At 35.4% G+C, this 13,695-nt stretch overlaps 1 protein-coding gene and 1 long non-coding RNA gene across 2 annotated transcripts; one reads left to right on the top strand and one right to left on the bottom strand.

Annotated features, from left to right (window-relative positions):
• Positions 1 to 463: 463 nt before the first annotated feature.
• LOC148214589 (uncharacterized) lies at positions 464 to 5,983 on the bottom strand. Its single transcript, XR_015797860.1, has 2 exons — positions 5,902 to 5,983; positions 464 to 4,373 (listed from the first exon to the last, which is right to left on the bottom strand). It is a non-coding gene; the product is annotated as an uncharacterized LOC148214589 (long non-coding RNA).
• Positions 5,984 to 6,002: 19 nt separating this feature from the next.
• TOMM7 (translocase of outer mitochondrial membrane 7) lies at positions 6,003 to 13,529 on the top strand. Its single transcript, XM_007435875.4, has 3 exons — positions 6,003 to 6,183; positions 10,674 to 10,722; positions 13,323 to 13,529. The coding sequence occupies exons 1-3, from the start codon at positions 6,081 to 6,083 to the stop codon at positions 13,336 to 13,338; spliced, it is 168 nt and encodes a 55-aa protein (XP_007435937.1). The 5' UTR covers positions 6,003 to 6,080; the 3' UTR covers positions 13,339 to 13,529.
• Positions 13,530 to 13,695: the final 166 nt, after the last annotated feature.

Here is a 13,695-nt window from a genome sequence, read left to right as displayed (position 1 = left end):
CACGCTGACTTTAGGAAAAAAGAATTTAGACAGTATGGATTCTCAATTTATCCAGAATTTAACTCATTCCAGATGAAAATATGCAGTAGACCTTCAGAGGACAACTCAAACATTGGGCATATTTATACACACATATATTCTTACATATATACCCACATACACACACCATTTTTCCTCATTCACGTAGTCCTTCAATCAACAGTGCAGCTCATTCTTGGCTCATCCCCAAACTTTCAGACATGCCCTATATTCACAGAATGTTATTCTGTACTTCTTAAAACAAGAAAATAGCTAGCAATCTGATTTCTTATCTCTCTCAGTTGCTTGACTTGTTGAACCCAATTACCTGAGTTACTAGAAGCAGAAAGGGACACGTTTAAGTTAAATAAGCAATTAGTAAAGCTCTCCATAAGTTTAAGGAACTCATTTAAGGAACTTATTACAAGTTACACAGTAGAAGGACTAATCTTTTTGTGTTTATTTATTTTTTTACCCATGGGTTTTAAAAAGTCATTAGTGCAATACAATTTGCTTAAGTTTTTATGTATTTGGTGTGAAGCTTGACAATAACAATACTTCTGTATCAGGGCTGGGTATCAAATACCCAGTGTTCCCACTTCATATATTGTTATAAGGATCATGTGACTTTTAGCAATAAGTTATGTATCCATCTACACATGGAAAATGCAGAGATGTCTTTTAGCAGCTCACATTACACATGTTAATTACAGTTACATAAAACAATGACCAGCTCCAAATTTTTCTTTCAAACAGCCTCAATAAGCTGCAGCAGAGTGACAATTTTCATTTCCTAAGAAGTAGGGGGCAGGAAATTTATTTGTTCTATTAAATATTTTACAACCAATTGTGAAATATAAGAAGCTATAATAATCAACCTGTAGTGCTAAACATAGAGACAGACTGAAGAAAATATTCAACTAGAATCCTCATGACATCCACAAAGGATGAGGTTTGAAGAAAATATGGACACATACTGGCAGTATTGTTATATGATATATTTAATAAATATCCTCCAACTTCCATTTTACCTTTAGAGAGTTCTTTCATTCAGCTAGGTGATATAAATCTCTGGTTACAAATTGCATAGGACATACTGAACAATTATATCTGCAGTCAGAACACAAAATGAAGATTAAATTCAAAGTAAAAACAAAAAGATACATGTTTCAAAGAATCATTTCTTCTAAGAACCATGATTTATCCTTCCCCTTCTTGAACTATCTCTAAATCTTTATGATTTGGTGATCACATGTGAGGACATTAGTATGATCATTAATTTATAGTAAAACAATTAAATTCTTTAATATTTGTAATGTTTAAAAAAAAATCAGCAAAAACTGGCAGGTGATGTTCAAGCCTTTGCTGCATATATTTAGCGTCTTCTGGTGAGTGTAAATGGTCTCAGGTTCAATTGTGGCTCTGGGTAGAGCTGAAAAAAAAATCTGAAATCCTTGAACATCACAGAAAAATCAGGCTAGATGTACCAAGGCTTTGCTTAGGGTTACCAGTAAGGTAACAAAAATCTGGATAACCACATTCAGGTTTTCTGTAACTATTTGTTGCTGTCTAGATTTCTGCAGTCCAGATATGGTAGTCTTAGTATCTAAGTATCTTAGTAACTATTTAAGCATCTGTGGCTGAATCTATTACATTTGCTGAAGCTTGTTCAGTTACATGAAATCTTCAGTTATGCTCCCCTGGCATTAGTGCAGATTCCTAATCCATGCCCTTTAAAAGAAAACGTTTTATTTAGACACTAAGACATTATTCTAGAAACAAATATTAGATCAATCTACTATGACATACTTTCGTTTAGGAACAGTATCCAAGCTTCCAGTTTTCTAGACTTTATTTGGATATCACAAGCAATGAATGAGTTTTGCAGAAATTGAATATTCTAGGTAAGCTCTGACATTCAGGACAATATATTGCACAAAATGAATTATTGCTTTAAATTAAATGAAACAATTAATTGTTTTTGTATTCATAAAGTATCAATCTGTTTACCTTACTGCCTAGGAAACCACATTCAAAATTCTGAAACAAATTAAATTTCCTTTAGTTTAAGAGCTGCATCTCACAAGTCCATTTGTTATTTTCTATGCTGAACAATATAGTTTACTTAAACACAAACCATTTAATTTTGAAAGGTAATATAAAATTATAACTGCATGCATTTTTTAGATTATATTTCATTAACAAAAGTTTGCTTGCAGTTATCCTATAAATTCTGGGCTAGGCAACTTTTTCTGAATCAGGGACAACAACTCATTCCTCAGCAAGCCAGAAAAAGGAGCCTTCCAGTGATACAGCAAAATCATGAGCAAGGCCAATTTTTTTCTGGACAATCTGTATAGCTTTTTTTAAAGCTTTATACTTGGGCACTGGAAATTTGAGGAAGTAAACTACCACCTTTCCCATCTTTAATCCCCAAACCAATGGCCACAGCAGGGCAGGTGAAGCATGAGGTCCTCGCCTAACAACCATAACCAGGACTAGTGGAACTGCCATTGCCAGTGCGGTCACATGATGTTTTGCCTAATAACTGCTTTGCTTAGCGATGGAAATTCCAGTCCCAATTAGGGCTGTTAAGTGAGGACTACCCATATTGATTTTAATGTATAACCGTTCTTAGTACCTCATATTTTTCAACTGTAGAAGAACTACTAAAGAAACTGTTATACAGTAGCATATTCAGCATGCTTTTTATTTTTAACAAAGCTATGCAACTAAAGTTTCTATAAGGGAAATTGTCAGTAAATAAATAAATAAGTTAACAATAAACATTGGTACAAATATACGTCTACTTCAGCTAACATTCTGGCCTCAGAAAATCCTTTAAGCCATCATATATGGTGCACGCTATTCTACAGAAATATCCACAGTCAGCTCATAGTTTTCATCTTTGGCCAGATATTCCATTTACGGTAACATACAATAAAAATACTTTATATGCTTCAAAAGTAAACATTTGTGTAATATACCTTTGCCTGGAGTGAGACATGATGTTGTAAATCTTTTATCTTTATTACAGAATCTACAGGAAAATAAACAAAGTTTAAGATCAGCATTTTATAAGCCGAATCAACCCCGGTGATCAATGGGGTAACAGATGTCGCAGCCAGATCACCCTCACATCACAATTGCATTTTATAAGCAATCTTAATGCACAATGGCAAATTTTTACATAGAAATATGATCCTTAAGAGTCTGATTTCTTAAACTGATCTTTTCTTAACAAAATTCCAAATTTTTGTTTTAAGGATTAACTTCAAGTTAACAATTATTATTTTAATATTGTAATAAAATGGTATCAGTGTCACTATGATTATCTTTCTTTATTCACTATCTTTTACACAAACTCACTTTCCCTTTAATCTCTAGGGGAGATTTTACAGGACTTGTTTCAGATAAAAGATATGCAAGTAGCCAAAAATAGTAAACCAATCATCAGAAGCTGTTACATTAAGTGTACCCTGCTTTTAGCAAATGCCAAAAATTAAGCTACTACTACTAGACAGTAAACAACTTGACATTTCTACATATACATTATCATGGAACAAGTCAGATTAATACCACTGTCTTTCCTCCTTTCTTTTCCTCCTCTCTTCCTTCTTCAAATTAGTATGCAATTTATGCTGCAAACTGTTCATGTTAGAATGTGTTGAAACTGTGCACACCAGGACTATTGTGCTGTAAATAATACCTTTCCGTAGTAGTTAAATGTTATTCTCCAGCAAGGCAATTCTTAATCTTTTGGTAGCCTGCTTGTTCTTTGTGCATCACACTTTTTTCTTGTGCTACAGCTGTCATGTGGGAGGTTGTTTGAAAAGCTTCCAAATTAACCAAGCTCTGGAATTGAACTATATAGCATGCATTAATAGAAAGGCAAAGTATTGCTAGCATGCATGCAGGTTTTATATGTTTTATGGATCCTTCAATCTTCAAGACATTTGTTAATTTAAACACAATTGTTCAAGTGATTCACCCTTCCAATTCTATCTCCAATCGATATTCAGTGGAATGGAGGGTGGGTCACCAAGTTATTGTCCCAAAATGAATAGCAAGCTACACAAGCCTCATACTACACTACTGATTGTTACCCCATTTCTTATGCTAGATTATTAAGTATATTTTTAACATAGAGGATAATTAATTATTGATTAATTTATTAAATTATGCATCCAAACTTATCTGTGTAGTTCCTATTCCCTGGAAGAAAGTGCCAACTTCATCAGGCCATCTTTGTTGGGAAAGCAATAGACAAGGTGCTAGGGGTGCAATAGATTGCTGTACATCACCATCCTATGCTTCTCCTTCAGTATCCTCTCTGTGTACTCACTGAGCAGAACCTACACAAGAAAAAAATCCATGTTACAGTCCCTGTTTATTTGTGTGTGAGTGCACGCACTCCTTCAGAATCTAACTTTTGCATTCAGAATTGTCCACATAGCTTGCTAATGCACTTATACATTTATCAATTTTAGGAGAGTACTGAGGCAACCAAAAAAAAAAAGGCCATTCTTTCTGCACCAGCTGTAAATCACTTCAAGAGCTCAAAACATGATGAATAAATAGCAAAAAGGCAAAAGAGGTACAATATAAATACATGCTAAATGATAACATCCTGCCAAAATAAAACACCAAGCATGTAGAAGCAACTAATTCCTTTCTCACATGATCTAATGGAGTTGGAACTATGGGCCTTTTCCTGCTGCTGAGTTAAAAGTATTCCGACATTACAAAATCTAGCTTATTATTATTGAGGCAAGGCTAAAACTAAAATAAAATAAAAAGTTTACATGCAATTGTTACCACAGAGATGGTCTAATAAATATAATTTTCTGTACACTTACTGATTGTGATGAAGAATGAAATACTGCTTTTATTTGTGCCATTTTGGGTTTTCCAGAAACTTTGATGTAGTGGTTAAGGTGTTGGCCTAGAAACCAGGAGACTGTGAGTTCTAGGCCTGTGTTAGGCATGAAAGTTGGCTGGGTGACTTTGGGGCATTCACTCTCTCATAGCCCAGCCCACCTCACAGTGTTCTCATTGTGGGGAAAATAGGAGTCAGGAGTATTAGGTATGTTCGCTGCCTTGCATTTTTTTTATATATATATATATATATATATATATATATATATATACACACACACACATACACACACACACACACCATATATATATATATATATATATATTTATATATATATGGTGTGTGTGTGTGTGTGTGTGTGTGTGTGTGTATATATATATATATATATATATATATAAATAAATAAAGGCGGTGTATATATATAAAAATAAATAAAAAGGCGGGATAAAAATTTAATAATGATGATGATGATAGTAATAGTAATAATAATAATAATAATAATTCCTTTTGCCTAATCATTTTGCCTCAAAGAAGACCGGTGATAGATTTTTTTTAAAGCCTGTAAATCAGGCATGCCCAAACTGGCTGCCCTAGAGATGCGCCGATCAGCTTTCAAAAAAGGGGCCAAAGGAGCCATAAACGTCAGTTGCACGTGTTAAATCTCGCACAAAGCAGGAAGTGCATTCGTACCCGCCAAGCGTGACATCGGAAGTATCTTGACGATACTTCCTGTAGAGAAAAAAGCGAAAGCCGCGTCAGTCCGTCACGTATATTGACGAGTGATACGCAGGGGGGAGGGGGGAAACTCCATCCCAGTGCGCGAGCATTTACTGTCAGTTACTGTTAGAGGCAGCGTCACTCATCCCGTAAGAGTACAAAATGAGCGTATACACGAATAGGAGGGGACTCTTTTTACTTATCGAAACTTTCACTCTTCCTTATTCACGCCCTCAACCGATATTACCACAACCTTTCCCCCTCGCCTTCATCGGCAACCTCAATACCTCCAGCTTCCTCCGCCTTGACGACGCTTCCTCCTCCCGACTACCCTTAGAGCGCCCCGCAGCACGAAAGCAGAGCCCCGCCCTGCAGGCCCCCGCATGCGCCGTAGCGCCAGCCGGCCAAAATCAGGCCCTTCTAGCCACCGCCACCGTGGCTCGGCTGCTTCTGAGGTGCCGCCGCCATGCCGAAGCTGAGCAAGGAAGCCAAACAGCGACTGCAGCACCTCTTCAAAGGTGGCCAGTTCGCCATCCGCTGGGGCTTCATCCCTGTTGTACTTTATTTAGGTTAGTGCGGAGGGGGAGAGCCGGTCTTCGGGCGGCGGCGGCGGCGGCCTGCCAAAAATGGCAAGGAGCGCCGCTTCCCCCCCCTCGCGTAGACCTCTGTTGCCCGTGGAGGGTCTTGATGGCCTCTGTGGCCGTCCTGTGCGACTCAGCAGGGAAGGGGGAGTTGAGCTCGAGAGGATGGTTCTTGCTGCTTGCTTCGAATTAAATTTGCAAGAGCAAATTTTACCGGAGAGCTGAAACCCCGCCGGTTTCCTTCCAGGAAATACAAGGCTTTTAAAAGGGGAATGGCAACTTTTGGGTATGGAAGAATAGGAACTAAATGGTAATAAGCTCGGTTTATTCTCTTTTTGAAATATTATTGGAAACCGCCTTAAAGACCAGCGTAATGATCAACAGAATTAGGGTCCAGCAAATGAAGAGTCCTGTTGATGACACTTTATAGGAAGTCTCCCTGTAAGAAAGAAAATAGGTCAACGAATGAAAGGATGTACAACACACTCTTCTGTATTGACTTTTTGCTTCCAGTAATTAATGGTTTGGGGTAAATATCTCCTGCCTTAAATCAAATGTGCCATCACAAAGTCCTGTTATAGCAGAATAAGTATTTGTGGAGCAGATACCTTGTTTGAGCTTGATGCAGATTGGGTGGCCCCTTTTGTACATCTCTCCCAACTCTGGACAATTCCAGATTGACTTAAATATTTTATTTTTACCATGTATGGAATGTATATTGATCAAGATTATGGTGGGAATATGCAACAGATCATTCATAGGATTTGTGTTATGTAGTCTATGCCACATATATGTAAAATAACATATTTTCCACAAAAGTTTTCAGCTTGTTTGAGAATGAGAGCTGTTGAGAAAGATGGCACATGGAGGTAATCCTTTCCATATACTGCTCTCCCCACAACCTTTCAAGGAATTGCTCAATAGTGGAATGGAGTACAATTATGATAGACAGCTGGTGGACTAAAGTATCTGTTGCCTTGCAGATACTCTGCAAGAAGAAATATATATCAGGTGAACTTTTGCACACATGTAAAAATAACAGTGTGGAAGATAGAGTGGCATCTTTTGGACATCACTTTAGGCCCTAATCTCTGTGGCTTGTCCTCTGTTTTGGAGGAATATTGTTTCACAAGCTGTGACTGGGTTCACATAATATACTAAGCTATACTGTAATGTAGTTTTGTGAAACCAATAGTGTATTCAATAAGCTGCAGCCTTGTGTATGACTGAATCCAGCCAAACAAAACATCTGAATGAAAGACTTGCAGAGATATGAGTGAGAGAGAGGAGTTGAGGATGAATGATGAACAAATGATGGTAAGACAAAGCAAAAGAGTTGGCTTTTCCTGCTGTTGCCCATATATGAAACATAACTATGTACATGAAATATACCATAAGGGAATATGGACTTGTACTGTCAATTTGTGTCTTCATTCACTGATCCACCTAGATAACACAGTTATTGAAGAACCAAAGCTTATCTGTGCAAGGTAGTCTGCAAATGGTTACAGAACACTACCATTTGCTGTTCTAATTTGATATTGCTTCCAGTTCCCAACTACAGTCAATTCTTGTTATTCGTGGTAGTTATATTCTCTAAAGTTGCCACAAACACTGAATTAGCAAACACTGAACCATTGTTCCTAGGGGGAATATAGCACACTTGTTTACAGTATGAGAGCTGAAACAAGGCGGAGCATCGCCTAGTTTGCCCTTAGCTGGGAACATGCTCATCAGGTGACTCAGATTTTTTGTGCTCTGAACATGTCTGCAAATGGCTGAAAGCACTGCAAGTATTGATTTTGGGGTTGCAAATACATTTAGTGAGTAGGCGAATTCGTAAATACAGAATCTGCGAATAATGAGGATCGACTGTATCTGATGGTAATAAGTCAATCTAAGTTCATACAATATTCAAAGGCGTATAAATTTCTTAAATAAATAAATAATTCAGTAATGGTAATGGCTGCGTGCATACAGCATCCTAAGCTATGAACGATAGCAACAAAAAATCACATTTGATTTGGTAGGTTCTGTAAACTCACCCAAAGAATTTAAGCTAAGATGTGTGTTTACTCAAAATTAATTCTTCTGAACTTTAATGTTTTTTTTTAAGTGATTGTTTCACTATTTTTGCAATTGGAAAAAATTGCTAATATTTAAATAGCAAAATTGACAATAATTATCTTGCCACATTGATTGGGGCAAGAATTATCTTTTCCTGTGACTTACCCTTCTTCTTAGGGCATGGTCGCATAACTTTTATTGGACTGAGGCATACTGGGTTTTACACAGCAGATTGAAGGCCATACTCCAAAAGTAGGTAGAGTCAGGACTCAAAAGTGGTCCCAATTCAGGGCAGAATGAGGATTAGGGTTTTTAATAGGTGATCAAAAAGAGTGCTTTAAATCTTGATCATGCTTAAAGGGAGCCATTTTGCTTCAGTCTTTGATGTTCATAAGCAGCTTTTTTTTTTTTTTTTTGGTATTCAGCAAGTGCAGCACCTGGCTGACCTTGTCCAATCTCAGAGGTTAAGCAGGGTAGGGTCTGGTTGGTACTTGAATAGGAGAATCAATGCCAACAACTGCTAAGTCAAAAAGCATCTTAGAAGAAGGCAGGTACAAATCATTTCTGCCTTGTTGCCAAGAAAGTAGCCTGGGTTTGTCCATGTTGTCACAGGAGTTGAAGTTCTTTGAGGGAGACTTTATCATTACTGGTTTAAGAAAACCAAATGCCTAGAGGTTAGTATCTTGTCTTCTTATCCTTTGACCTTCTGAGAGCATGATCTATTTATATGTATTGAATATAGAATAATTTCTGAGATGACATATCCTATAGAGTCTTTTTGCCCTAATAAACATTCCATTTTTTCAAAGGAAAACTGAAAGCCTAATCTATATTTAGTACTTCTACAGCTGCTTTTCTCAGATACTGAAGTCGTATAATTTACATGTAAATTAAGCTTATACCTGCTTTTATGTGATAAGTGTATAATAGTGGGAATCAGGAGGGAGAGAAGATCAAGACAAAAGGAACAGTGAATGAGTGTTTGCCCCCTAATGATTGCATAGCTAATTTAAATGTACATTTGTATAATGAAATTATGATTCATATTTGTTAAACATTAGGTGTATTCTTCTATTTTGAGTAGCAGGAGTTTTACAGTATACTTTGAAGCTACTGTGTTATTGAATCTGGATACAGAATTATAGAGGGTTCTTTATTGATATTTCCCAGATGAATTCATCTAAAATATTCCTTCCATTCCCCTAAATTTTCATATGACTAATGAGTGAAAATATTTTTGTTAATTGTTCATGAAAGACTCCCTTTTAATTTGGGCTGTGAAAAAGATAATCTGTTGTAGCTCTTTACTAGAATATTTCAAAGTTATCAAATGTGAGGATAAAGTATTTTTATTTTGTTGGGCAGTACATCTGTTCAACTGTAAGTCTGCTTCTTGCATAAGTATCACTAAGTGAATAGGCTTAGCTTGCTAATGCTTAGACAGTTCTGTTTTGCTTCTGCTCAATTGTAAATAAAATCCTATTTATTAGCAAAAGTAGAATCTGTTGGTGGTAATACTGTAGATATAATGCCAAGAAATAGATCAACTGGGTATCAGGGGTCCTTCAGTATTCTTCCTTCCCAGATAGATAGATATGTGTTGCTAAGCATATAATAGGGGGATTCGTGCAACACAGTGAGGCACAATGCTTGTGTTTGGTTTTGTCTGAGAAACATACAAACCCAGCTGTTGTAGTTCACAAACCATGTTTTGTGATTCTGATTTTGTTTTTTTCAGTTGGCTGGTTCCATATAGCATACGTAATTCATAGTACTGAACATACCCTGACTTAGTGAAACCATGTTGTTTAATTATTTATTAATAATATTATTAATAATAAATATTATTTAATATATGTATTAATATTAAAAGTAAAATGAATAATACTTATTACTTTATTGTTACATTGTTTAAATTTAAATTAAATTATGTTATTAAATCCATTATGTGAATCCAATCCACAGAAGGTGGAAAAGGTACAAGACATTAAAGCATTCAGTATAATACATGTAGTTAATTAATTAACCAACCAATATATATTTTCCTATTATGTAACGGAAGAGTAATATATTTTCATAAAATTAAACCACAGCCCATGTTCTTTTGCATTCTAAGTTCTACAGGGATATTCGCCACCAGTTTATTACCCCCCCTTTTATATAGATTTCCAGGGCACTCTGATAATTCTTATTTGTATTACCTGTTAAACAACCAACATAAATGTATTTCCTTAAAAGTAGCAAAATTCTGCCATGTTATGTGTAAGCTTCACCCACAAATGGTTGCTAACAGTGATTGATGTCAGGGGATAATTTTGCTTTGTTTATTTTATAGAATATACTTTTATTGGTCAATGACTGAAATAAAGTTTCTGTCTTCATAAGATTGACATCTGTTTTATTATAAATAGGTTTTAAGAGAGGTGCAGATCCTGGAATGCCTGAGCCAACTCTTCTGAGGTATGTATTCAGTTTTTAATACCACTATTGGGGGGGAAATACTGCAGGTTGCAATATATATTATTCCTGGATTATTATTATGTGAAGTTCTGGTATGTTTGGTTATGTGAAATTCTATAAAATTTTGTTAACTTCAAATTATGGGAAGTTCTGTTGTGGCACCTGCCCTTTGGAATGAGGGTCCCCCTGAAATCTGAGGGGCTCCCATCCTGATGGCATTCTGGAGGCCATTGAAGACCTGGCTCTTCTCCCAGGCTCTGGGCTAGGGTGGCTAGAGCCCCTTGCTGGTTCTGTGATACATGTTTCTGTGTTGTTGGCCATCTTGTTTATTGTTTTCTAGGTAGACTGGTTTTGTTTTGTCTTTTTTGCTACTGTTCTTATACTGTGAGCCACCCAGAGTCAGTCTGGAGGCAGTGGCATCTAAATTGGATAAATAAAAATAAACAAACTTAAAACCCTGTATTCCTGAATCATACAAGACAAATTACATGCAGCTATTAGCTAAAGACCAACGGCTGATTTTTAAAAATTATTAATATAAGGCATACTCATGATTATTAATCGTATATTATGAATTCTTTTTAAAGGGTAGATTATAGAATTGCAGGAAAAGTTCAGGGAGATTATACAACAACCCCACCTCCCAGAATAAAGTCTGTGTAAAACTAGATTACAACCAAATAACTTGTAGATTTTCAGAATAAAAGCAGTTGATTTTTTTCCCCTATATTGGAGTGTTTAGAAGAAGATGGTGTAGTTCACATAAAAGTATTTGACAACACTACTTAAGATAGAAAGCATTACATTGTAAAGCTACTAATGTGAGGTGCATTGTCACCAACATATAAAAGAATATTCTTCTTTGGCATTTAGTATGGCCTATGGTCTAATGTTTAAGGATTTTGTAATTAAGTTATGTTTTTCTCATTTATCTGTTTAAAATAAACCTGCATGTGCTAGTTTATTCAATTTTACATTTTGTCATATCTGTATAAGATTTTAAATATACTGTATATGATCTGTTAAATTTGAAATGAATATTTCTATGGAGCATTAATCTTACCTCAAATATAAAGTCTCAAAATGATTAAACAGACATGTAATTTTTTTTCTCTAAATGAACAATGACTGAATTGAATCATTAATTTAAATGAAGCTTTTTTCTGGATTAATATTAACATAGTCATAATTGTTTCCCTTTTGGAGCTTGGAGTTATAATTTTTGTGAATTTGTATTTCTTTAAACTGAGTACTGAAGCATGAGTTCAGCATGTTTAAAGAATATTTGGCATTCTGTTTCAAAAATAATGGTTATCATAAATTTATAGTTTATAATATATTTGAAGTCTCACTGTTGTAATAAGCAAAAGAAAATAAAGGTAAGCATGGAAACTGTTAAAAGTGATTTCTTAAGTCTTGGAATCTCCACATGTGCAACCAGCTTATGGGCAGAAAAAATAATTTTGATGTGATTTTAGTTTTCAATGTTTTGAGGAGTATCTAAGTATCTAGAAAGAAATTGGGCTGAATGCTGATAGTGCATTCTTGTGTTTACTCAAAAGTAAATTCCACTATGTTCAATGCAGTTTACTTACAGTAGAGCAGATCTAGATTTAGTCTGAAAATGTACACCAAACCAACTCTAATGTTTTTAGTTCACTTTACATGACCAATTGCCCTGTAATCCTAACGTCAAAACTCATAATCTGGCAAGTGGATGTACTGTAATAATTTCATTTCATTCTGGAATAAGCAATCATAGAAACTAAAAAAAAAATCTCTAGAATGCATTATGGAATATGGTGTTCCTTGAGATACACACAATATTAGTAAAAAGTGGCTAAATCCTGGTATTTCTTGTCTATATTAGACACCAGGAAAAAATAACAGCAGATGAAATATCCCTATCTGCTGCAGATTGATCATTCTAAATGCAGATTTCATCTCAGCCATTGATTCACAGGTATCCATGGACAGCTGTTCTTCAGCTGTGATTACATGCTGGAGTATTGTTGAAAATGAACAAGTTGCATTTCTGTAATAATAACCAGGCTCTGTTATACCGGTATTTATATCAGGATTGGGCAGTGCATAGCCACGGAGCACATACAACTTCCAAACAATTCCCAAACCTTATTTTTACAGGCCCAGGAGCACCATTGCCTGTGCTTGCTGAAAATCAATGTGTATTCCCACCATTCTGAAACAGATTTTTATTGTATTTTGTTGCATTTTATGTCTTTTTTTATTTATTTATTTTATTTTATCAAATTTCTCCCCCGTCCATCTCCCCCCAATGGGGGACTTTGGGCGACTTACAAAAACATTAAAACCATAAATATACTTTTTTACACTTTTATTAATAATAATTACAGGTTTATGTATTTTATTGTTGTGCTGTCAGGCTTAGAGTGTAATAAAGGTTTGATGAGTGTATTCCCACCATTTTGAAACAGAAAATGAATTCAGTTGAGGTTACTTCTAAATAGACATTCAGAGCATTATGCTACAGTGATTAAGTTGCTAGACGTAGTATTTAATTATTTAAGCTGTGTCAACCTCAGTGACCAATTTTGTTCTTTTTTTTTCCCTTCTCTTAGTCTGCTTTGGGGATGAAGGAATTAATTAATGTATTTTGAGAGTATGCCTTTGAAGATGAGTACATTCCAGAGATCGAAGGACATTTATGCAATGCTACTGGCCAGCTATTCACCTGATAACATGTAAATGACATTTCTGTTAGTCTAATGTATTTGGCACACTTTGTTACTTCTACTGGAATAAAGATTTAGATTTAAAATTTTTAATGAGGCAATCTGGTGTTTTTTCAGAATATGACACGTAGTGTCACTTTTATCAGCGCTTCAAGATGGATGGGTTTATTTATTTGATTTGTCAGCTGCCACAGTCACTGACTGATTTGATTAATTAAGTCTTGCCTTTATAATAATTAGAATATGAAATGTTAATTTC

The sequence above is a fragment of the Python bivittatus genome, unplaced genomic scaffold (assembly GCF_059951505.1).
Source record: "Python bivittatus isolate LINGU-HERP-01145 unplaced genomic scaffold, Pbiv_v1 ctg000610_np1212, whole genome shotgun sequence".
Taxonomy (NCBI): domain Eukaryota; kingdom Metazoa; phylum Chordata; class Lepidosauria; order Squamata; family Pythonidae; genus Python; species Python bivittatus.
The sequence above is the reverse complement of the archived record's forward strand: the minus strand, read 5'-3'. Positions and strand labels throughout refer to the sequence as shown.

What these genes read in the sequence shown, in the direction of transcription:
- TOMM7 (XM_007435875.4), top strand. Translation starts at nt 6,081, where the DNA reads ATGCCGAAGCTGAGCAAGGAAGCCAAACAGCGACTGCAGCACCTCTTC. An exon ending in CCCTGTTGTACTTTATTTAG is followed by an intron (nt 6,184 to 10,673) that starts GTTAGTGCGGAG and finishes TATTATAAATAG; the next exon opens with GTTTTAAGAGAGGTGCAGAT.